Genomic DNA, 25,949 nt, shown 5'->3' on the forward strand with positions numbered 1-25,949 from the left:
CAGCAGTACCACCTGTAGCAGCAGGCCTAGTGCCCAGCCTCTCACCTGCTCTGTATTGCAGAGTATCGAAGCTTCTCTGTCTATGTCGAGAATATTTCTTGCGTTTGGGCCTCCTGAATCATATTCCTGCATCCGTCCAACTCTCAACATTTGTGTTATTTAGTTTAACTCCTCTCTATGTGAGTTATTTTGCTGCCTATGTCCTCTTCTGCAATAGTTAGAGGAACAGTATTAACATAATACTGGTTATCATTCTACTCAACATTGCTGTAATTCCTATCGGTTCTTTCATTCCGGCATTTATTATTCTGACGGAACTTGTTTTCCCGCCAATGGTCTTCGTCAATCACTTTTTCTAAAAATGCAGAAAAAGTACGGTGGCTACTGCTCACATTTCTTTTGAAGTCTTCTGATAATTTCTTCAAAAGATCCCGTATGATCTCGGAATCACTCCTTAGATTCCTTAAGTGAGCCAAAATTCTTTCGTGTTTATTTGGCATTTACCTCCGAACATTCTCACCATTATAAACTCATGCCAGAGGCTATTTTGTATCTTCTCGGACCAATATTGGTCCAAGAATTTCTGTCTATATTCACTGAAGGTCATCGCTTCAGAGCCTTTCACAGTTCTTAATAAAATCCACAGGGGATAATCCACTGTGTTTTTGGTAAGGGTCGAATTTTCTTCACCCTGTAGTACCTTGTAAATTGGTGTTCTGTCTACCACATAAGAGCCATTATACGTAAACTTTCTTTCTAGGTCACTAACTTTTTCTTGTATACTCGAAGTGTTATTGCAAAACTTCTCTTCTCAATGCTCTACTTTCCTTTCTAGATTTTTCTCAGTCTCTGGAACAGTCATTCTAAGTTGAGATATCTGTTCTTCGTTTGCTTTCGTTATTGCTTTCTTAACACGGGAAAATTTTACTTCAACCTTTAACTCTACCGTATGCTCGATCTGTTCCTGTATTTTCTCTACTTTGGTTTCAAACGTGTCATTAATGTCCACAATTTCTGCCTGTACATTACTAACAGTTTCACCTAAATCTTTCATATCTTTCTTCATGTTAAGAATTTCCTAAATCAGAAGACCTATTTTATTATTAACTTTTTTCTAACTTTTGGTTATTCCTTTCTATTTGTCCACTCTGTTTCTTAAGTTTTTCGTTTGCACTGGCAGTGTCTTTAGACTGTGTTTCCATTGTTCAGATACACTTTTAGGAACCTTAACCTGTGCATGACCAATTTTATTCCGACTTTCGAGTTTTTCATTTTGAACCTGAAAGTTCTTGTTCTGTGCTAGCATTTGTGCGCTTAGGATTGAAGTATTGTTGGTATGTGCTATCACCTGTATCTGCATACTGTGTAGCAATGTATACAAATCAATTGGTTGTTGTTCATTTTCTTGATTATTGTCTACCCCCTTGTCTTCCTCCTCTGAATCTACTTCTTTCTTAATGTGAGATGGGCTTAACAGCATATAAGTCTCATTTCTGTAATCAATATTTTCTACCTCCTTTTACACCAATAAAACCGATTCCTCTCTGTCCAGCTCCTGATCACTGTTTACAGAAGTGTCATCACTCTTACCCTCCAGCTTTACTTCTCTGTATTGCATATACTTATCTTTATCGATTTGTAATAATTGCTTAAACCACACATTCAAGAATTTATACCGCGGTATCTTTCACTTAACTGCCTTAACAAATTCGTGCTCCTGAGACCTTTATACTTGTTCCAAAAGAATCAAAAATGGTTCAAATGGCTCTGAACACTATGGGACTTAACATCTGTGGTCCCCTAGAACTTAGAACTACTTAAACCTAACTAACCTAAGGACATCACACACATCCATGCCCGAGGCAGGATTGGAACCTGCGACCGTAGCAGTCGCGCGGTTCCGGACTGCGCGCCTAGAACCGCTAGACCACCGCGGCCGGCTCAAAAGAATCCTACCTATCTGTAAAATGTATGACTGTGCTTAATTACTTATGGACTCTTAACTACTGTAAAAGGCCTTGTTAGCAGGCGCCATTTATAACCCTGCCACTACTATTGTAATTTAGTGTGCTTTTACCCAAATAACAGAAAACCTGTCTCTTACGTTGTTACGTATAAACCTATAACTAAAATTTAGTTTAGCTTCCAAATAAAGTACACTATGGGAGAATAGTCCTGTTTATAGGAAAAGCTAATCAATAGAGTTACCCTTTCTACAGGATTTGACCGTGTGTTGTGTCTAATGGATAAGTAAATCAGACTATTCACTTTTTTCCCTAAGCTCTTACCCAGCGATTAGATAGAAATGCAATATGAATAATATTATAATGAAGCTAGGACAGCCCAGTTCCAAGTTCATTTAGTGGTTTGAAACGTGTACTAATGGTCGCCATCCTATCCAGGCAATGAAACAGTGAAGTATTGGAAAAGCAGAAGTATGAATTTTGTCTACTTTCTTGCTACTGTTTAATTTTGTTCTCCAAATAAATATTACTCCACTTAAACAGTGTTGGACTACACCCTTATACGTTAAGTTTTTAAAAGGGGAAAAGCCCAGTAGATAACTTCAAGGAAGCTAAAAAAATTGGCCAGGGGGGACCTTTAGAAAAGGACTTTCCATAATCAACAAACTGAAATACTAAAATACTTAGATACTAAAGCACACACTTTTTATACTGAACATTTCACTTCAAGAAAACCTCTTTCTTACTGGAATTTACTTTCAGAAACTATTAATCTTTGAACTAATTACGTATAGTCACTTAAGAGATTCTAGTAACTTTGCTTCACTCTTTTACGCAAGCGAACTTTTACTGTAACACTTTGCAATAGTTAAGAATTTGTTTTAATATTTCACAAAAACAGTTTAAATGGTGCCTCTTTATGTTAACTTGGCACTTCGTAAGTCTGTAAAACGGGATACTCGGATTAATCAAATACCAGGAAGGAGCCCTATATAGGTATATGACTAGAATGAAATGACAGGGTGAATCAGTTTCTTTGAAGTTCAAGAATGATAATTAAAACACAGTTTAAATTAATGGTTCACGCTGTACAAAAGTAAAAATACAAAAAACGTTATCTGTTGGCTGTAGGCTTGGTTGTGGCGAACAATTATGACGGCTACACTACCCAGTGTACATCCTGCAAGAATCTTACTGTATGGGCTCGATTTCTCTTCTTGGTGTCGTTAAATTTCATATACAGTAGCCCAACGACTCGCAGCTACGTTGTAAGCCGTTTGCAGTCTTCATCTGAGGCAATTTCGTGCAAATTTGCAGGCAAAGCTTCTCCTGATCCACTAGGGTGTTGCCTCAGTCACTGCGGCATACAGATTCTGTGACCAGCTTCCCGCACTTTGATAGATGTCATGTATAATTTTTTTATCTGAATTTTTGATATCTGAATCGATTGTGCACGAGCAGCGATGTTGTAAGGTGTGTCACAGAAGTTAAGTGAGTAACTTCGAGTTGCGCGAGGGCGCAGTGAGACAGACAGTGTTTGGCTTTGATAGAGGGAGAGTCGAAGTTCAGCTATGCTAAAGTTAGGCTGCTGATATTAAGTAGTGTTAGTGAGGAAGCTATGGCAATATTATGATTCAAATTTGATGTCTCAGTTTATCATTTGGTTCAATCAATATGATTATGAAACTGATTTGTGAAGGATGAAATCTAATGGAATGTCAAATAAATAAAATAGTGTTATTTTTTCACTATTGCTGCGCCATTAACTAACTTGGTTAATGTACTGAAAGTTGTTAGATTTCAGAGATAGAAAAGTGTATTGTTTGGATGTTGAGAAGTTAATGAAATATAAAATCTGCCTTGAGCACTTTTTTCTCAATATACAAAAATATGTCATTTATGCGCATATTTCATTTTCTTACCAATCTTTCTCCTACAATTCTTTTTAATGGATCATCCAACCAAGTATGTTAGATAAACAGTTCGATTGCAATTAACAGAGAACTCATTTCACCTCTCGAGTGTCTCTGTGTAGATACAGCATAGCAGCGCTCAAGACACAGCAGTATTGCAATGTGATAACTAGATTTGTGCAGAAAAGAGATAACGAGAAAATATTATGATTTTTGTTATTTATTCAATCAGGGCTAACTTATGTTATCAGAGATAGCTTTTGTGATCAAATTTTGCTAAACCAATTACTCTAGTTTTCATGTCCAAGTTAATTATTCAGTCAGTTCATACTGTTCAAAATTCTTGCAGTCAGATTGATAACTTCCACAGTATGAAATACTTCCCTTTTCCTCTTCACATTACGACAGTTCATTTATTATCGCAGCTGAAGCTTACAATCTCAGTCTATATTTCTATTTATTTAGATAATTTTCTGCTTCCTCTAGGTAGCGCGCCAGTTCGCTCTTGCCACCTTCTCCACTCCCCAGAGCCACTCCCGTTTCAAATAAAAGCACGCTGCCTTTTACGTGACACCTATTTCTTACATCATTCTTAAGCGTGACCATTTAAACTGATCAGTTAACTTCGTAGGAGCTGAGGAGAGCTCCGCCTACCATCCTCCAAGGTAGCTATGGGTCTGACGATGGTTATATAAATATAACCGAAACCGGTCACCTATGCTATTGAGACATAAGTGTTGTGATCAAGACTGACCTTTAGTTTAAATATAGCTGTCAAGTAATTTTGGAGACTTTTGATATTAACTTTTCCTCTTTATGTATTACATATTTAATTAAAGATGTATAAAACTAGGTATATAATAGCACACGCGTATTCAAATGCAATGTTGAGTCATAATTTAGAAGCAATCGATGAAGAAATTTAGGAGATTTACGATATAAAGGAACATTAACATTTTTATTGATTTCCCCCATCATTATTACAAACATATTTATGTATTATATGTGATGCTTCAGTAGATATACTGAAATACGCGTGGATTCCAGTGCAACCCTATGACAAAAATTCAAAGCAATCTGTGAGCAACTTTCGGGGATTTACAGTTATTGAACAAACGAAAATTTATATTTTTATTTATATAAATTGCAAAGGTAATGCAGTTTGTATCTCCAGTAACTGACATCCATCTAGTAACAGAATATCATTTCAGATTCAGCAACACCTAGTGCCTACTGGCTAATACATAACACCCGAGGAAACAGCATTATAAGAGAATGCAGGGGTAAAAGGGTTTCCCTACTCTGCAGTATCTGAGATCCATCTGGTGATAAAATATTTTTTAAGACCCACTAACATCTAACGCCTAACGGCTAATACATCATGCAGACGTCCCCAGGCAATAATATTATAATACAATATACTCGTATTGAGGTGGTAACACCGTTTTTCCCTTCCAGCAGCTAACATCCACTGCAGATACACTCTTTCAGTACTCGTTACTAGTATGAAGTATTATTACTATACATCAGCATTGAATTGAAGTATGTGAACGATGTTTATGCTAAATAGACGTTTGTAGCACTAGGTACTAGGTGTTAGGCGTAAGGGGTTAGGCTATAGGTGTTAGCTATCAGACATTAACCATTAGCTGTTAGGTATTAGCCATTAGATATTAGCTGTCAGCATTAGACATCAGGTGTTAAGCATTACTGGATCTTAAATAATATTTGAAAACCAGATGGATGTCTGCTACTGGATCATAAATAGTATTGTATCCTTAGAAGCTGCGAGTTAGATCCTCAATAGTGCTCTACATGAATTTAATCTTCGTAGATCTTCAACCATATGGTTGGTTAGCAGTAGTTCGCCATTCATTTCTTTCTCCGGTCTTCCTCTTGAGAGCGCTAGAAGAGGTGCAGCTGGTATCTTCCATGATCTGGATGATATATTATAGTCTCGGTCTGCCTCTTGTATTTTTTTCCTTTTGGTGTCTCTTCAATGATACTTTTCATCACATGCTCATGTCTCAGCAGATGGCCGATCCACGTGTCAATTCTGTGCAGCAGCACACTCCAAGCAAACATCTTTATGAGGTTTTTCCTGAGATGCTTGTCTGTGCTGCTGGATGCGAAAAGGTTTCCTCTCTCGTGTCAAAAGGAACTTTGGCCTGGTGTTTTCGACTTACAATATCCTTCCTTGACCTTCCGTCTGATGTAATTTTACTCCCTGCATAGACAAAAGATTCGACGTTTGCAGTGGCTAATTGTTAACTGAGCATTGGACAACGGTGTTTAGTCTTCTCACCATTAAGATTTTTATTTTACCTTTACTAATTTTCATAATATAGGAAGAGATGTTGGTGATTTCCATTTGAACCACCATCGTTTCTAATTTTTCTGCATCCTCACTTGACACTGCGATGTCATCAGCGAATCTCAGCAAATATATTTTGCTTCCATGAATTTAATTCCTCTTATGTTTCCTAGTTTCTCCGTAACTTCACTATTGCCCTCTGAATGTATCCGTTGAACAAGACAGAGAGTGAGCAGCCGTGTCGTCGACCCTGCCTAGTAGCAGCTTTTTCTTGATCATCTCTACACATCATCACTGCCACCTCTATACAGTCTCTGCATTAATGTTCAGCCTTTATACTTTATGCCAGTCTCTCTTAGCTTGTTAAAAAGCTGTCGCCAGTCTACCCTGTCGAACGCTTTTTCTAAACTGGTAAAGGCAATATATGCGTCTAGACAGTTCTTTATTTTTTCCTGAAGAATTAAGTGTAAGGCGAGTACTGCTTTTCGTGCGCCTAAAACTCTTCTAAAGCCGATGTGGTTGTCTGTGATCATTTTATCTATCCGGCCTCCTATCCACTTTAGAACGATAGAGGTCAAGATCTTCGAGGCGTGTGATACAAAACTGAGGACCCTATACTCTTCACATCTGTATGCAGATGCTGCTTTCCTTGGTATTGGCACTGTGATACATTTTTTAAAGTCTGTTGGGAGCGTCCGAGTTTCATACATAACTTGTTTGAGATGGAACAGTTCTCCATGTAGCTGTTCTCCAGCAGACCTGATAACTTCTGATGGTATATCATCAACTCCAGTGGCTATATCAGGGTTCATTTGCCAGTCTGAAGGTTAGACTCATCGCGCAGGATATAGTCTCCCTCTTCTTCCTGATGGATTCCCTCAGCGTTCTCCAGTTCCAGGTCTTCATTATTTCCTGCATATAGTTTTTCAAGTTATTGTTTCCGCCTTTCTACTCCGTCTTTCTGCTCATATCATACTATTCCATCTTCATTTTGGATTCCACTGCAGTTTGTCTGTTTCCAAAGACCAGTTTAATTGATTTACAGGCATATTCCAGCTCTCCTACCTTGATCAGTTCATTCACCTCTTTCATTGGTCTTCCAAGAACTATTGTTTAACCTGTTTTGACTCACTGGTGATTTAATTCTTCAGTGCTCTATATTGCCATTGTTCTTCCTCAGTATTGTCTTGTTTCAGGTTACATTTTAAATTTGTTTGTGTTATTATGCTGTCTGTAGTCCATTCTTTTTTCATGCTTTGCCTTCTGCTTCCCAACTATTTCGTTTGCTGGTCATAGTATATTGTTTGTCAAGGACTCCTTCCTTCAACACTTCTGGTGTTGTACATAACTGTAGCCATGTTTGTTTATTCCTCGTTTGTCAACCTAACCATGATATCCTTTAGTCTATTCACATCCAGTTTCTCACAAGTTCCAGTCAATGCTTGGACCTTCTCTCATTTGATTCCAGAACATTTGTCTAACTAGAATGAAGTCGATTTGATATCTCATTCTATCTCCAGGGGCTTTATATGTATAGCTATTCCGTGGTGGTGCTGAAACCACAAGTTATATATTACTAGTTGATGTTTTGTACGCAATTATACTAATCTATCTCCCATCTCACTTCTTTCTCCAACTCTAGATGGTCCCCCTATAGTGCCATCTCTTCTTTCTTCCACTGATGAATTCCATTGTCTCATAATGACAAGGTTGTCTTGTCTTTTGTCTATGTTTATAGCACCTTCTCTCTCAATGTACACTCTCTCCACTTCTTCATCATAGGTTGATGTCGCCATGTACACTAGGATTATCACTGTCCTGTTCGGTGTCAATTGTACAACTAGTATTCTTCCGCCTATTTGTTGGTAAGCATCTACGCTACGTCTGATGAGGTGTTTTCGAAATCATTATCCAATGCCATCCTTAAACGTTAATGGTTTATGTGAACGGCAGATACCGCACAATGTATGGAGTATTTATTTTCTCAAAAACTTTTCAGATATTTTACATAGATTTATCTGCATGCTTGATCAAAAGCCTGGCGCTGCATAGCTTTATAGTATGCGTGTTCATATGATTACTTTCTTATGTTGCGAGAATATAAAGTACCGATGAACCTTGCAAAGGTAACTTCACTGAAGAGTATCCATATTGTTATATCTGTTACTGTTTCAGGAATATGACGCGCAGTTGACGTTCAGAGAGCAGTGGTTTGACGACAGGCTCAAGTTTGACGATTTTGGAGGTTTGCATCTCTTATTGTTATCATTATATTTCATTACTATCGGTGTTTTAATGTCTCAGGGGTTTAAACGTATAATATAAGCGCGCTAGTATAATGATTACATTTACTGGGTTTTCTTCTCTGAGTTAGAGACAACGCACTGACGTTTTATTTTGTTTTGCAGTTGTACTATACGTTTTCTAGAAGTGTTAAGAGTCTCCTGTAAGTTTTTAGTCTTCTTATATTGTGAGCTGAAATTTACTAACTATAATCTAATACATTTTACGCTATTCTAGTCACTATTCAAACAATGTATTAGTACGTGGAATACAAGTTACCTCCAATTATTTACAAAATTCACTAATTTATTTCAATGCTTTTCGCTTCTTGGTCGAATGACAAAGCACTTGCTGCTTGTGTCATGACAGCATACTGAATTGTTGGGGACACTTTGTCTGGGAATCACTGTAGTGAAAGAATAATAAATGTATTGATCGTGTCAGGAAGATATTTGATATCTGTAATAGGAAGGCGACTGCCGGAAACGTAGCCCCTGAACTTAATATGCATCTAAAGATCACTGTTTGCAATGAAGAGAATGGATCAGTAACTACATAATTCAAACATTCACGGTAGAGATGTCCCTGCCAAGTATGTAGGAAACTAGGTGACTGAAAAGAAGAGATATAGTTGCAACTAGAACTATTGCATCTTGTTTTTCGAATAATGCGCATTAAATATGGCTTATCAAATCTACTTCTAAATATACAAGGTGTAGAGGATGTATGTATATGGTACTGTAATATGCACGTACATCAGTGTTTTTTTTTTCTCTCTGCATCGGATAGTCTTCCCTCAAACATGTCAACATGTCACTAACTTTACAACCTGATGTTTTCTGCTCTATCGTAACTGAACCAATAATTGGACTAAGCCTGTCAATATGGACTAACCGTTTTCCATCCAGGCATCCACACTTCAATACCTGCCCCATAGCTTGCTCTTACCACATTCTCTTGCAGGTACTAAACAATCTAAAAACATAAGTCCTGTAATGGCTCTAATTATTACACTGTAAATGAGGTAAATGCTGGTGAAATGTGCAGTACACTATCCTCAGTCATCAACAGAAAACACCCTGTATACATATTTTATTTAATTTTAGCTTCACTCATAATAATAGTTATCTTTTTCTCTATGTCTTAAGTACTCTGATGTCTCTGAAAGCCTGACTGTTCACGTCTTTTGTAAAGAACGACATTGCAGTTGTTTTGGGAACTCCTGTGGTTGTCATACTTCCCAAATGAAATTATTTACTTCAAGATACAGACCCGTAAATATCCATAAAACTTGATATTTATGTAACTGTGTTTGGAAGTAAGTATTTTATCTATACAAATACAAGTATCACAGGTATCCAAAGTACGATTATAGCGCCGTACTTCATAAATTCTACTTCTGCAGTGTTTTACTACGGCAGGACCGGTTTACAATCAACAGGGACACATACAGTCCCTGCATCATCCTGTAAAACAGTATTTTTCAAGGTGTGGGTCGCGACCCCCCTGGGAGGTCGCAAAGCCTTGCTCAGGGGTCGCGGTCGCAGGAGAAAGCAGTTGCAAGATAACTGTCGTCATAAAATCCAATTTTTTTTTTTTCGATTTTGTTTCGCTTCCTCCACTGCCACTTATACCAGACGTGGAGGTGTGCACAGATCTTTTAAGAAAGCTTTAGTCACATATTCAAAAATACTTTGCGAGTTGTTGTAGTTATTTGTATTTTGCGATAGTAAAACTTGACGAGTTGAAAATACGCTATTCATTGTGTTGCCGCCATGACAAATAAGTTTTTGAATGTTAAAGGAAATGATTATGAACGCTGCATTAAATATGGTTCATTACCTTCTAATAATGTGCAAACGAACGCTCGCAAAAGTTCACCATATTAACACCACACCAGGGAGAGTCAATTTCTACGGGATTGAGATTTGGAGGGGGGGAAGGCTCTTGTGAGAGGGAGGGGCATAACAGCCACTCTAAGGTTTGGCAGTTTGTTTAGCTAAATTGCAGTCGATCTGGAAACTCCAAAAATGCAGTGTTTATAGTCAGACTATCCTCCTACCTGCCTGAATTTTTCATAATCGTTGGACAAAAGGAAAGTACCTAAACAATCAATAATCCGAAAAGAAAGCAAGTGCTGCCTGCTATTGGCCACACAGTTAAAAATGGCTAAATAAGTTGAGAAAACCAGGTTTAACCTCGAAAAAGTGTGTTTAGAGATAAAAAAAATCTCGTACAAATTACGTGCTGAGGTTAAAAAATTATTAGATAATATACTTATTTTTCATGAAAAAAAATCTTTATTCCTTCCAACAAAAGGTAGATTCAGAAAAATTAAGGCAGTTTCCGTACAACTAGGCATTTTATTCCTCACCAGAACCCTCTCACTATATATGGGCCCGCAATACGCATCCTCGACACTTGACACAACATTCTTTGTAACCCGATGTTGCGAATCTTCCAAATCAATATAGGCATTCCATATCGTCATCACCTGAGACTTCAACCAAGTTTTGTTGAACGTTGCTGATGTGGACTTCTTAACAGTATTCCCTGATATTCTTTTTCTTCTCACATCTTTTCCGTTTGACAGAATTCTGATAGTCTTTTGTTTCTATCTCTCGAATATCATGGTAATGGTGCAGGGTTCATATAACTGCCTGATGGCCCAGGTTGCTAACATAAGTTTCAGCTAGAGCAATAGCATCCTCGTTATTGAATGTCGTAAGAAGCGTAGGATTTGAGGCAGCAAATTATTTTTCGAGGAAAATGTTTTCATTGAATCGTTCAGTGCCATATTTCTTCATCCCATTCATGGCACTGAGTGGAGTAGCTGCCTTCAGAAAAACCCTCTCCAAAAATAGGATTCACCTGTAACTATGTCACCACTCGCCCGGCATTGTTCCTTAAGAATCAATCAATAGCCTCGACGTAAAAGGTGTACAACTTTGCTTCCTCCGTTTTTTCCCCAACATTTGAGGCTTTAATGAAACAAACACATGTATCATTCAAAGTATTTTCCATCGCTGGCCACTACTTTCTCCCATCATTCGGGCTGTGTACGAATCCCGCGTCGAAAAAATTGTCCATCTTTTGAAGCGATCCATGAATCGATCCAATTTGTGACTTCTTCATGAGATCGGAAATGTTGGTCAGTCAGGCCATGCGCCATTGATCTAAACAGGTGATAGTCAAAGGAAGAAAGGTCTGGAGAATACGGCGGGTGGGGTAGGACTTCCCATTTTAACGTTTCTAAGTATGTTTTGACCTCTTTTGCAACGTGGGATCGAGCGTTGTCGTGCTGCAAAATCACTTTATCGTGCCTATCGCTGTATTGCGGCCGCTTGTCTTTTAATGGTCCACTCGGGCGCATTAATTGCGTTCGATAACGAGCACTTGTGATTCTTTCACTTGGTTTTAACACCTCACAGTACGCGACGCAGAGCTGGTCCCACCAAATGCAGATCATGATGCTGGAACCGTAAATATTCGTTTTGGCCGTGAACGTGGAAGCGTGGCAGGGGTGTACCCATGATTTTTTGCGTTTAGGGTTATCGTAACGAACCCATTTTTGGTCCCCGGTCACAATGTGATGCAGTAATCCCTTCCGTTTTTGCCTCTGAAGCAATTGTTCACAAACACGCAAACGCCGTTCAACGTCTCTTGGTTCCACCTCACACGGGACCCAAGTTCCTTGTTTCTGAATCATGCCCATAGCCTAGAGACGTTTTGAAATGGCTTTCTATGTCACTCTCACTAATCGTGTCAATTCTTCTTGAGTTTGACGTGAGTCTTCACTTAGCAATGTCTCCAATTCTGCATCTTCGAAAATACTGTCTGTTCCACCACTATGCTGGTCTACGACGTTAAAGTCACCGTTCTTGAAGCGTTGAAACCACTCACGACACGTTCTTTCACTAATAGCATCCTTACCATACGTACTTGAGAGCATTCTATGAGACTCAGTCGCTGTTTTCTTCATATTCAAACAAAACAGTAACATCTCCCGCTAATGACGGGAATTAGGCTCGTAAACTGAGATTTTCAATCAAGAACAACTTTATGATGCAGGCACAAATCGACTGAATGAGGTTATGTTGACCGAGGTCCAAGCTAAATGCCTGAAGTCTAAGATCGGTTTCTTTCGACCGCTACTTACCTTCGTCGCCACCTATCGGCAAACGACGGAAGCAAAGTTGTACACCTTGAAGATCGTTCTGCTGGGGGAGTGGCATAAGTGAGACGCCTCAGGGCTGTAGTTTATAACTACAGTGAGGTAATAGGCACACCGCAGCTACGTGGTTAGCCCTGGCCTTTAGAATAAATTCAGTGATTTTGCTATGGTTTTGGTACCCTTCCAGTATCAACAACACCGGACCACTATTGGTGAGTTTTGTGTCCAATAGAAAATGTCTGCCGGCCGCGGTGGTCTAGCGGTTCTGGCGCTGCAGTCCGGAACCGCGGGACTGCTACGGTCGCAGGTTCGAATCCTGCCTCGGGCATGGGTGTGTGTGATATCCTTAGGTTAGTTAGGTTTAAGTAGTTCTAAGTTCTAGGGGACTTATGACCTAAGATGTTGAGTCCCATAGTGCTCAGAGCCATTTGAACCACAGAAAATGTCTCAGTCAGTCCAAGAAAAACTCACTTTGGATCCTGAAGGGTGGCAAGCAAACTCCAATCCATGAGGGGCTCATTATTCAACTCAGGCTTCACCAGAACGCAGGGAAACACTAGGAGATTTCAAAAAATTAAGTTTCACGTGTCGTCCCACGCTAAGACCATTGCGTTCTTAGAAGAGAACACGTGTTCTTGGTTTCCTGCAAACACAATTCTGCTCTGGAACAGAACAGGTGCATCGCGGTGTGGGAGTGAAATGGCGCGACCACTACAAAAATATTCCAAGTTGAAATACGCGGGACAGTAGGAGTTTTGTGGGAAAACGTTTGAAGTGCACATATATCCACCGCGAAATTATAGCGGTACGTGGACCAAAGTCAGTGTTGTGTCCAAATGTAGTGAAATGGATCAGTAATTTGACCACGGCCGCTCAAAGACGGGCGGCGCTGATGAGGTGGGAATCCCATCGACATCGACCACAGACTACAATGTAAAGACATTCAAGGAACTGATTTGTGTTTCGAGTGACACTTTTATGCAGTTGCCGCGCGACTGCAGCACTGCATGGACTCACAAATACAGATGCATTATGATCGCACCTTTCCCCCTACGCAATACCCTGTAAATCACGCAGTCCGTTTGCTACCCGAAAACTGTACCCTAGCATGCTGCCACTTAAGCTGAAACGTTCATATGCAACTTGACGATGTGCTGCTAAAACACACCTACCTCACTCGCTCATCCCGTCCCTTCTCATTACGGCTTTCTCAGCCTCGACCTACTGATTGATGTTCAGACAGTTCCACTGATGGAACAAAATTTCGGCGACGGCTAAATTAGAATCTAAACGGTACGATCAGTGTAGCCAGAAAATAATACAATTCCTACTGTCACAATATGCTTAACAATAAACCCCTCAGATACTCAACTGAAAGTTGTTTAAAGCCTTCGCAATCGAGCCATTGTAGCCTGTAGCACGTTGAGGCCAATTATCCTCGTCCAACGTCTCTGTGACAGTCTCTGCGCATGGGACATTGTTCCTATCCGTAGCCGATTTCGCCGTATGGGGCGCTCGACTCTGAGGTGGCCGGTTCGAATCCCAGTGGTAAAAGAAATTTGCACCATCGATGTTTAGACGGTGAAGGGAGGAAAAGTAGCAGCAAAATGTTCCATACTCCCATAATTTCTTTCCGTGTCCTGTATTAAATTTCAAACCTCCCTAATATCATGGTGATCCATCCGTCAGATTGGGTCTTTAAAACTGGCACGTCCTTTGGAGCTAATCTACAGATTAGGCTCTTGCCGTACCGGGTTTCATCCTTTCACTTCTCTCGTCATAAGCCATTGACATGACAACACGCTGTACCCGTAGTCATCAGACAGACTTAAGACACAGCTCTCACATACCACGTGGTAAGGAGCTCTTGTAAGCGAAGAAAAGAAAACTCGTACGAAATTTATTTATGCGTTTATTTCGCTAGGAAACGTTAGGACCTTAAAGCCTTCTCTTACACCTAATCAGACATCCTCAGTAAGTCAGCATTACACTCTGCATAACATGAGTAGTACAGAATGATAATTACAATTCTCGTCGAAAATGAGTAATGATATCTGATAAATATGTATGGCAGCAGTACAGAAGGAATAAAATGCGGGTAATTTGGATGGTCAGAGGAACAATAGGGGAAGATTAGTAGCTGAGGTTTAAGGTAGTAAATATAAACAGATTTTGGCGAGAAAAGCGTGGATAGTGTAGCAAATGTGACCTTCTGGGCACCAGGAAGGAAACAGGGATATTCCGAGAGGGAAATTACGGTAGTGGCATTTAGCTGTGGAACCCCTCCGAACTTGCAGGCTTACTGTTGTAAAATCTCATTTACTAATTGTTAGGATTTATTACCATTCATTCCAAGGAAGTCAGAGCGCTGAGTGTGGCCATAAACTAAAGTTGGTGTGTGATATAGTATTTTATCCGTTCGTTGAGAGTTAAAAAACAGACAATGATGCTTTCCCATTATTCGTACAGCTCCTCACATGTATGCGTATCACGAATAGACGTAAAGAACGAAAATCATGAGATAGGCAGTAAATGCAAACACCACTTAACGGTGTTTGAAAAAACATGAACCTCTCCGTCTCTAACAACCCTAATCTTCTTTTCATCTCTACCATGTGGTCATCCAATTTCCTCACTACATCACACTTCTAATATTGCACATTTGTAGCCACCTAGCATTAGAAATTTTGATCCTCTCTTACTTATATATTTTGCTTCTCTGACGTGGTATTTACCGTTGCGTTCTATGACTATGAAAGTCGATCAACATCTTGACATATGGCTCTGTTTCAGATAAATTACGCTGCATGGGCTCTCATTCGAAAGCTTTAGTCTGTTATTCAAAAATACTTTTCAAGAGGTTGTAGTTATCTGTATTTAGTTAACGAAAATTGTCACTGATACATATTTTGACTAATAGTTGAATCATTATTTCCTGTTGCAGGTAAAATCAAATATCTAACACTGACAGATCCCAGCAGAATATGGATGCCAGATTTATTTTTTAGCAACGAGAAGAAAGCACACTTTCACGATGTAGTAATGCCTAATGTCTATGTACGAATATTTCCTCTTGGGTCCGTTCTCTACAGTACCAGGTAAGGAAATAAAAACTCTTCATTTTTAACAGAAATCTATAATGGTAGTATAGATTCACATATCTTCATAATATGTTTTGAAATACATTTAATGGGAAAGTTTAAGGTGAATATGTCGTAAGCATTATTTATATTCAGCTTAATTCTTTACTTTATGTCTATAGGGTATGCTGGAGAAGAGACCTTAACCCTTTATTTGGCATATGGTGAAAATAAAAACAAAAAATTTTTCAGTGTTTATATTTATTTATTATGCTTAAAGAAATACAATTCAGTCAGTTTTCGAAATTTTTGACAAAAATTATGAAATGTTGCTTACAAGCAACATTGCCAGCAGTAGACCACATTTATACATATTATAGAAAAAAAGTGTTTGCCAATAACCTCAAGCAAAAGGCTTCCTGTACGTGAATAATTTAATTTATAAACACATTTATGCATTCCTGCTGCGTAATAGAACTGTTTCATTTTCCCTTCTAGTTCTTCTTGCAATGGAATTTTTGGAAACAGTTCCTCTTTGGAACGAAACACAATACTAGATTGCATTTTGAACACATGACTGTAGAAAATCCAGATGGCCAATAACGACAACGACCTTTGGGACCGTATGCAGGCCAATGCTCCATATTATCAAATCGGACATCTTGTGTAACAGTCGGAGCTGTTGGCTTCCTCCTCTTCTTTTGTGGTGTGGTGTTATGTCTATTGAGGGCCTTCCTACTTTCCTTTTCCCTGAAAACATCAAACCATTGGCAATATCTGCCCTGAATGACTTCAGTGACGTCTTGTTGTTCAGAGATTCTCTTCGAAATACCAGCCAGGCATTTACAACACTCAGATTTAGCATAAATCCAAACAATTTCATGTACCAACACCTGGTACTCTGTAGAGCTCTATCAGCATACCAGCAAGATCAACTCCTCCCATATGCTTGTTGTACTGACGTACAATACTGGGACAGGGCACATCAATTCTTCTTTTTTCATTGCTGTCCCATCATTTTACTGTTGAGAGTGGTTGGACACCACAAAATGAGCTTGCCAATGTCACGATTTTATTGTTTTGAATATCTGCCGCAAGCATATGTAATATACTAATGGCACATGTCCCAACTATGGGCAATGTTGCTCACAGGCAACATAAAAGTTTTATACTATTTACGTAATTCAAAACAATAGTAGACTGAAATATTTCTGCTGTAAACTCACCTCTGGGTATTTCTTGAAGAAAATCTGCTAAGATTACTTCCAATTTATTGAAATCCACTCTTTCAGAACCAAAATAAGACACCCCTGTTGCTCACATGAGGAGATCTCTGTAACACCACTGCACAAAATGCCATCTCGTGTGGAAAACCTTGAACTATTACAACAACAGGCATTCGCAGTGTGTAAAGGAACGTTGCCTGGAGGCATCTATGCCAGTAAAAATCACTGGGAAGTGTTTGTTGTCCCATAAGGCCAACGTAAATTTGGTGTTGCTTGAGAGCAACACCGCCAAATGAAGAGTTAAAGGGGTAGTGATAGTAGTGACTTAAATATGACAAACAGCTAAAATCAACTACATATCGTAGTTACTCATAATAACGTATTTTCAGTCATGGAAACATCTGTAAAGCAAACGTTTGTCTCGTATGTAATAATGTTCAATCAAAGTGTGGAGTGCTACGTAGCTATTGACAAAGAATTTACTTTCGAACTTACTGCTTGTTTGAACTACCCTCCATCGGAGTGTCAGGGTTGGCACAGCACTTTTAACTTCCATATGGGCTGTGACTCGCGAACAGCGACACACTGCATAAAGAAATTTGTGATGCTATTAACACTGTTGTCTATCAGCTTCCATGCTGCTCTGAGAACGGCAAGGTCTGTGGACGACAGGTGGATGAATCAACACGTATGACGAGCTGCTACATGGGATTTGTGACGAGGGACAGAGCTGGAAACCCAACGGCCGGCGTTATTTACAACAATACAGTGGTGGCACAAACCTTAACCTTGGGAGCCGCAAACATATGGAACTGATTCAAAGGGAGCTGCATTGCTTGAAGATTAATAGTTACAATTAATGAGGAATAATGAAAAAAAATTATTTTTAAAATTACTGTCCAACATCACATTATACAGAGAGAGTATTACAAAGTCGAGAAGTGCGGTATTAGACCGAAGCCACGTTGTGGCCGCCACTGCTATTGAATATACTCGTCCACGTTGCGGGCCACGCATATTTGACGGCTGCCGTTTGGCTGTATCAAATCATCACATACGTCACTAGCAACAGAAGCGTCAACAATTTCATCTCTTCTCACATGTAAAGTCACCATTTCACACAGAAACCCAACGAGGTCTTTTCGTCTGCCTAAAGAACGACCATACGACACCCACAGACAAACTTTCACCTTCCGTGAAATCTTCTCGGGTGATCAGCCGAGTAAAAGCGTCGTCTTCTCGCAACGTTTCGAAGGGTTTCGTACCCATCATCTTCAAGCGAAGATGATGGGTACGAAACCCTTCGAAACGTTGCGAGAAGACGACGCCTTTACTCGGCTGACCACCCGAGAAGATTTCACGAATGGAATACGCCGAGAAAGTCTCAAATCACATTTAAACTTTCACCTGCGTGCATCCCTCTTACAGCTGGTGCACGTGTGTCAGTGGGTTGCTGCCTCGTGGCAAATTAAGACATACCTTTTTCCAGTCTGTAAGATGAGTTGGAACTCATCTTTGAGTAGACCAGCGTCTCTTGATCGTTAGCCGACCGTTCTGTGACGATCGGTCAGCGATGTATACATGGTTGGCGGCTGGCATACCTAGCCCGTCCATTATGGTTTCCGCGCACAGTATTTAATGATAAAGCTCTTACAGTCGCTGGAGCATGAGTAGATCGTAAGAGGGATACTGCGTATCCCCCACACTTTCTAATGTACGGCAACTGAAAGATCATCAGAGAAACAATAAGACAATGAACTTCTGGCATTCGATGCAGTGCTCCAACGTCACCAGTGGGACTTTAAGCTCTGATCTTTCCTCCCTAGGTCATCTGTATGCCTCCGCGTGATTTTATATCCACAGCTGAACTTCAAGGATGTCACATTTATGCGAGTCTGACAACAACAGGAACATGAATGCTTAATTACTTTCCGCTCTTCTGTTTTAGGTTGACATGGGATTTATAATTTTCCTGTTTCTTCAAACGCTTCACGTGACTATTGGGAGGTTCCTTTTGGAAAGGATATCCATGATTCCCTCCTTCGTCCTTGTCATATCTGGGCTTGTGCCCGCTCTAAAAACTTTGGCATCGACGGGATGTTAAACCCTAGGCTTAATTCTTCCTGGTACTGGATTCGACGATGCTAGCTATTTTATGCGTATATTTTTGCTTCGATCACCTGACGTAACGGAAATGCAGTCCCACTGGTTTTCCTCTCTTAGCTTCGTGTAACTCCACTGTGGTAACCAATACTAGACAGCCGTTTTAATTACAACCGTACTGCTCAAGGAACGTTTTGTACCGCGTCCATATTTACGATCGTTCGCGAGATTAAATTCAGTAAGATCATCGAATGAAATGTAAGACTTATGTAACAAAAACATATAAAATAAAGGATTTCTGTGAAACAAAAACTAAACAGTAGCAAAAACAAAGGCAATCTGTTCACAAGTCCACATATGTGAAATGAAAATCTGTCACTGCGTAAAACATTCAGTGGTGCATAGTTGCATCCTGTGGATGGTAGTTTGTCGGATCCTCCTTGACATGCTATCCACAAAGTGGTTCGGACGTTGCTGCTCAAGGCTTCCTCACTCTTCGAGTTCTGTTCTTTTTGAGGTGTAGCATTGTTTGATGAGGATTACTGTGACGAGACACTGCAAGTTTCAATTGGTTCCCTATATCCTCAAGCAGGTTCACACCAAAACATCACAGAATTCAAAATCTGTCGCTGGCTAACATTCAGTGCTGCATAGTGGCATCCCGTGGATGCTAGCATGGTCAGATTCTCCTTGACATGCTATCCACAAAATGGTCCTGACGTTGCTGCTCAGTCCTGTCTCACTCTTCGACATTGGTCTTTCTGAGGTGAACCAGTGTGTGAGCAGGATTACTATGTCGAGGCTCTACAGGTTTCAACTGGTCCCATACAAGCGCAATCAAGATCATGTAAGCAAATACAGTTCAAACGTCACTGATTAACCTGAAAGACTGCCTGCCTCAGCCGTGCATTTGTACCTAACCTCTCCACACTACAAGAACTCTACGGCGATCGTCAGACAACGTGCAAATCCTGCTTTATCTGACACACTGATCCATGTTCACTCCAGGTGTTCCCTTGCCCACCTCATTTTAATTGTTACCCATAACGTTTGCGCACTGTCTTGGTCGACAGAGTCTTCCCAGTTGCCTCCAAATGGGCAGGATGTAATTATATTGTTTCATCCTCGGGGTTCCTATGGGCCATAATTTGTAGGCAGCAGTCACTAGCTGGTGATGCTAACTGCATTTATTTACTGAATGGAGACAGATCTTCAATACTCCCTCCCACTACAGCTTCAATAGACTGAGGAAAACCAATTTTTTCCTTAGCCAGGCGCAGTTTGATAGGTGACCACGGTAAGTAAACCGGCGCTGTAGTGTATCTAGAGACGCACACCTACTGCATTTGTCTGCGTCACTGTTAGATATGGACGCTCTTGGTGGAAATCAAATTCTGGGTCAGTCTGTAGCAAGAGGAGACCGCTTCCTTCGATAGAACCGCGAGGCTGATGTGGCCCACACAAATTTCCAGGACATTCGTGGTGACAATTGTTGAACGGGATTTGGGTATGGAGTCCCTTCCCAGCGTGGCAACAAAAATTTGCTCGTGAGCACTGGCCGCTGCTGTACGTCAGCCCAAAAATGGCTCACGGTGAGACAGCCCTCGAATGTGTCTCAGCTTAAAATTCAGACGATCAGAGTCAGCAGAGGGATCAAGACTCACTGGAAGCACTAAAGCGAACAGCCGTGACGTAAAGGCCCAGATCACGTAAGAAACAGATTCCCCGATCGCTTGGTCTAGCAGGCAACCCTTGTCAGGGAACGGCCACCAGGCAGCAACAGTGTCACACCCTTACTTGTGGCACCAACCACTAGATGGCACTCCGTTCTGTGAAATATGTGGCAACATCGCCTGAACGCGTGCAGCTCTCCACCATTTGGTGTCTGTAAAGTACAGCTGTTTCTGACATACCGATGGTAGTGGATCGAGTCGTCAAGCCGAGGGCCTGCGAGTATATCAACTGTTGAAGGAGTAGACAGACAAATCCCGAACTAAAAATGTAGTATAACTGTCTCAAAACTGAAAATTATAAAAAATATGTAGTTTATTCATATTTTATTTAAGTACCAAATAAAGATTCTCCGTTAGGCTGCACAAATAAGTTTCGTTGCCTTTCCTTGATCACTCTAATGCATTTAACTAGAAAGAAGTAATGTGCTAAATCTGAGCAAAACAGTACTGCTTGTGACAATAATAGATGTGCTGACCGCAAAGTTAAGATGTTTATCATCACAGATTTTTTTTTTTACTCATGATATTTAAACTTTCAGAATATTTATTTTTTTAGAAGATATCGTTGTTAAGTGCGTACATGAAATTATATTCGTTTACAACTAACAGTAATCATATGTAAAATGTGAATATACTTAAGAACGCTTACAGAAATACTTAGAAAGGGATGCAAAATGTGTTTCTTAAACTTATGTACAGTCTTAACGTGAAAAATATATTGTCATTATAACTCACCTAAGCCCTATAGATACTCTATGCAAAATAAATAAATATGTCGGTAATGTCAGGATGCGAAACCCACTGCTCAGTGTAATATTAGTCAGTAAATTAACTGATTATATTCCAAAGACGTTGAGAAGATTTTGAAAATCTTCTAGTGTTAATCTGCACATGGAGATCTTTTTTACCACCATAGCCCGTATCAGAAGAGCTGTATAACAAAGAGGAAATAGACAGCATGGAAGGCGAGTGTAAAACCTATGCGACTGCAATACAGTCTGCATTTAAACAGTAACTCGCGAGAAATGTTTGTGTGTTACTTTTCATTTATTTCATTTCGCATATGATTGTGAGAAATTTCCCTACTGTAGAAATAAACTTGGTTTGTAGAATTACAGGAGCTAATCTACATTCTTCAATTGAAAACTCGGGAGAAACCACAGCCGATCATGAGCTACAGTCAGCTGTGTGACGAATGCATTTCGCGCGCAGCGCTCTAGCCGAACACAAATCAGCGTTATTAACGTCACCGAAGATACAGCGTTGCCAATTCCGCGACATGGTCAGGTCAGTTAGCATTGTAACGTCGCCTGCGACATCTGTTGATCGACGGGAAAACTATTTTTACGGTTGCCTGTTCCGCCGTATGGACGGTCAATCTGTTTCATACGTGATCTGGGGTAAAGGTATGTAAGTCCCGAGTGATCGTTAAAATGGTGCTCCAAACATTTAAGACAGGTGCTTTCCCCTTAATGTCAGAAAGACCCAATCCGACGAGGGAAATTGGATACGTCACAATCTCGTATTGCAACCTGAAAATGACACTTCTATAAAAAGAGACAGGACAACTGCTTCCGTTTCTTAGCCATCATGGATGGAAGCGGGAAAAGTTGTGTTATGTAAAAGGTCTTCTGAAGAAGGGTAAGAGTCAGCAGTATTGCTCCCTGGATCTTATCAATAACCGGTTTCCAATAGAAAGTAGCGACTGGGACAATGATCAAGAACAACATCCAGTGACGCACGACGATCCACGGCAATAGTCCATGTGATTACTGTTCCATCGAAACCCCGTAAATTAGGGCGTTTGCTTTTACCCTCGTTAAGTCGCACTTGCATGACACGACAATAATTGCCGATAATCGCCTTTAGCTGAGGTAACTCCATAGGTGGCCGGAGTAAAACATCATCAGCGCACGCGACAACTGCGAGGGCGCTTCCAGAAAGCGCCCAACCTGAAGCGGGGACGCAACCTTCCGAAGCAGCGGCTCCAGAGATAAGACAAAGACACCGAGAGCGGGTTCCCCTGGGGCACTCCCCGACTGGTGGTAATCGGGTGTGTTAGTTGCACATTAACCACCGAAGCTGCTATGTCCACGAATGAGTTCAATAACTCTCTACAAACGTCAACAGTAAATCCGATCATCTCCAAAATCCGAAGCAGAAATTCAAAATTTACGTGATCGAAAGAGTTATTAAAATCCAAAACAGCAAAGGCGCAATGGACAAAAGTAACGGCAGCAACAGAAACCACGACACGGTATTTGGCCACAGGAGTGAGAATAGAGGTGTAACCTCCCCCTCACTTATCGACCTTAATGACAGTAAAAATTAAACCGCGTGTACCTAATGGAAATTTGGGAAAAGCTATCGTCACCGAAGTTCATCTGTCGGTAAAGAGGGAGGAAAGGGTTACATCTAAATGAAAGGAAAGATGCAAATGAAACTGGTGGAAATTAATTTTGAAAAGGGGTAAAGTTAATAAAGAAAGTAAATGTGCGGTCGTTACGTTAACAATTAACTGGCGTTAATTAGATATTTGAGATTTGTGGAAAATTACGGTCGCCAGTCCTACGGACAACTACTATAATAACTGAAAAGGAAAGCTTATTGCACATATAATTAGCTCTAAAAGCGTGGCAACTGAAGGTTGACACGTGTTGTGTGAAAACAACGTTTGCCAGAAGTAATAAATTTCGCTACACTCTGTATTAATTTAGTAAAAGAATTAATAAAACCGGGAAATTGAAAGTTAATTTAGTGACTGAAATCAATAGTGAAACTTTGTTTCTGCAGCACTACGAAATTCAATAAAATAGGGTTAGTCTTGGGCTACCTCAACAAAAGCTACTTGAATCTACGCAAATTAGAAATATGGGATTTAACTTTGAACTTGAATTAAATGATTTTGAACAATTAACAATAGTAAAATTTAGTACATACCAAGCTGAGCTGCAGTCACAGGTAAGCTAAAATATGGTAACAAAACTCGCACTTTTAATTTGTGCTTGTGTAATCTAAATATTGTAGCCAGCTATGAACACTTTAACTGAACTTTGAAATTAAAGCAGTGAAATCGAATGATGTAACTTTGATGCTGGCGTTTGAATTTCAACGACACTCGGGTTCATTCCAGAAAAGGAGGGGACCCTGCTTGGTAATGCAATTGGGACAATGAGCAACAAAGGTTCATGCTAAGTTGCTGTAATTTTGTGAGGCAACAGTTTGAAAAGCTGAGGTCTGCCATACAGTTCTAAAACTTTACGTGCTTTTAGTCTTCCTTGTTGGTTAATTGAAGGTTTGCAGTCGTCGATCGGGGAGGTGGCACTCATTGTCGGCCGTCGCTGTTGCAGAAGCTGGATGTTGGCGCGCCTTCTTCTCGACACAGTCACCAGGCGAAACGTGCTCTTGATGTGCACCAGCTAATGCTTCCCGTCCGCGACACCGTGTCAGAAACAATCATAGCAAGTCGAGCTGCCAAATCGCGAAAGCGCGGCAACTCGCGGGAGCGTCACACAACACACCTGCTCCACCGCCCTACTCCAGCCAAACTCTCTCTGCCCGCACTCCATGCGGCAGAGTTAACACTACCAAAGATCCTAAGCACTTTGGTTGTCCACACCACCTATCGATATAATAGTTCGATAGCATAGTTTTTTGTAGGCCAGACTCAGCGCAAAAATACAAATAATATTCACATAACAAACCAATTATGCATCGTCATAAATGCATATATATATATATATATAGTAGAACAATTACAATATATAAAGACACAGAATTGTCATATCTTCAGGTAACAAAATAAGGAAAAAAATTTATAGTACAATAGATGGAAATAGGAGGATATGTATTTTCGGCGTTACAGAGGGACCAGGGAGACAACTTAGATACTCAACGACGACAGTCGCCAGCAAGACAGACATCCTGCAGTTTACCGCTTTCGCCACTTACTTATAATCGAAATTCAGTGGCGTGAGAGATGAAAATTATCAACAGTATAACGCCCAGGATATTAAGGTATCAACACAATTTTCCCCATCTTGAATGGAGCGGGCACTGCTGCCCCATTTAGCACCTCGTTCAACATACACGTACATGTAGCGCCCAAGAGGGGCAAGGGCGTCCAAGAATTCGTTGTCGGTTCACGGGTGAGTGACCTGCCTGGAGAATCAATTGCCGGATAGAAGAGAAAGTAGCTAGGTGTGTCCACGTCGTAGAGATCCTCATAGTACTGATGTAAGGCGTGAATTATGTTCACGTGCGCTTTCAGCTGACGGCCGTCAGCTCCTGTAAAAGTAGTAGTGCAACAGCTGCGATGCCTAGATTTATGTCGAAGCAGATAGTATAACGAAGTCCATTCCTTCGCCACTAGTGATCATGGTTTCGATCGCACCCGCAACCCTTCCATCTGTCGCTTCCTCAACTGCAACAACTTTGCTTCAACACATCGTACATCTGTGATCTGCAGAATAAAATTCATGAGTTATCCGGAAATCCGTCGTCCTACAAGCACAATAGGTGATCAAAGTTTGACGGAGGTTAGGTTTAGCTAGGGCAATCCACCATTTCAAAGTGGTAGAGTACTTCATAGCGGATCGAAGACTATGCTCCCACACACTGTGGATTACATCATCGAGAGAAGGACCTGCCAAGTAAGCGACATTTAACACCCACGGGGAACGGAATGATTGGCGACCAGCGCACAGTGGTCAGAATAGTTAGCAGGGACAACGTCGACTACAAGAATACGAATCCCGCATCCAATCCGATAAGTAAAATCGGTCAATTTTCCTAGTATAAGTCGCAGTAGAATTCAAACAATGTTGAATATTTACTTGTAAACAACTTTCAAGTGCATCGAGCTAATCAGCTAGTTTAAATCTCGACAATAATAAAAACGGGGAGACTGGTCAAAATCATGCAGAATACAGTTAAAATAACCAACCAACAATAGTCTCCAAGGACTCCTACGTAGAAGATAAACAATCTCTTCTATAAAAACGCGAAGGTTCCACTGTATGACGAGAAATAGACGGTGCATATAGAACAACTCTGCCAGAATCGAGAACCTCTACCTCAGCAAAGGGAATGCGTTCTCGAAAGAGCAAGGAAGTTCCCATCGAAAATTCTGGCGCTACATTAAGAATAGTTCAAAGTCC

The 25,949-nt window shown here is 40.4% G+C and overlaps 1 protein-coding gene across 1 annotated transcript in view; it reads left to right on the plus strand.

The window, feature by feature from the left end:
• LOC126484700 (glutamate-gated chloride channel-like) overlaps positions 1-25,949 on the plus strand; it is a 129,311-nt gene that overhangs the window by 62,842 nt on the left and 40,520 nt on the right. Inside the window, exons 5-6 of the mRNA XM_050108299.1 lie at positions 8,367-8,436; positions 15,593-15,746. Coding sequence (XP_049964256.1) covers positions 8,367-8,436; positions 15,593-15,746 — 224 coding nt within the window. The remainder of the gene's footprint in view (positions 1-8,366; positions 8,437-15,592; positions 15,747-25,949) is intronic.

Source organism: Schistocerca serialis, chromosome 1 (genome assembly GCF_023864345.2).
Source record: "Schistocerca serialis cubense isolate TAMUIC-IGC-003099 chromosome 1, iqSchSeri2.2, whole genome shotgun sequence".
NCBI lineage: Eukaryota > Metazoa > Arthropoda > Insecta > Orthoptera > Acrididae > Schistocerca > Schistocerca serialis.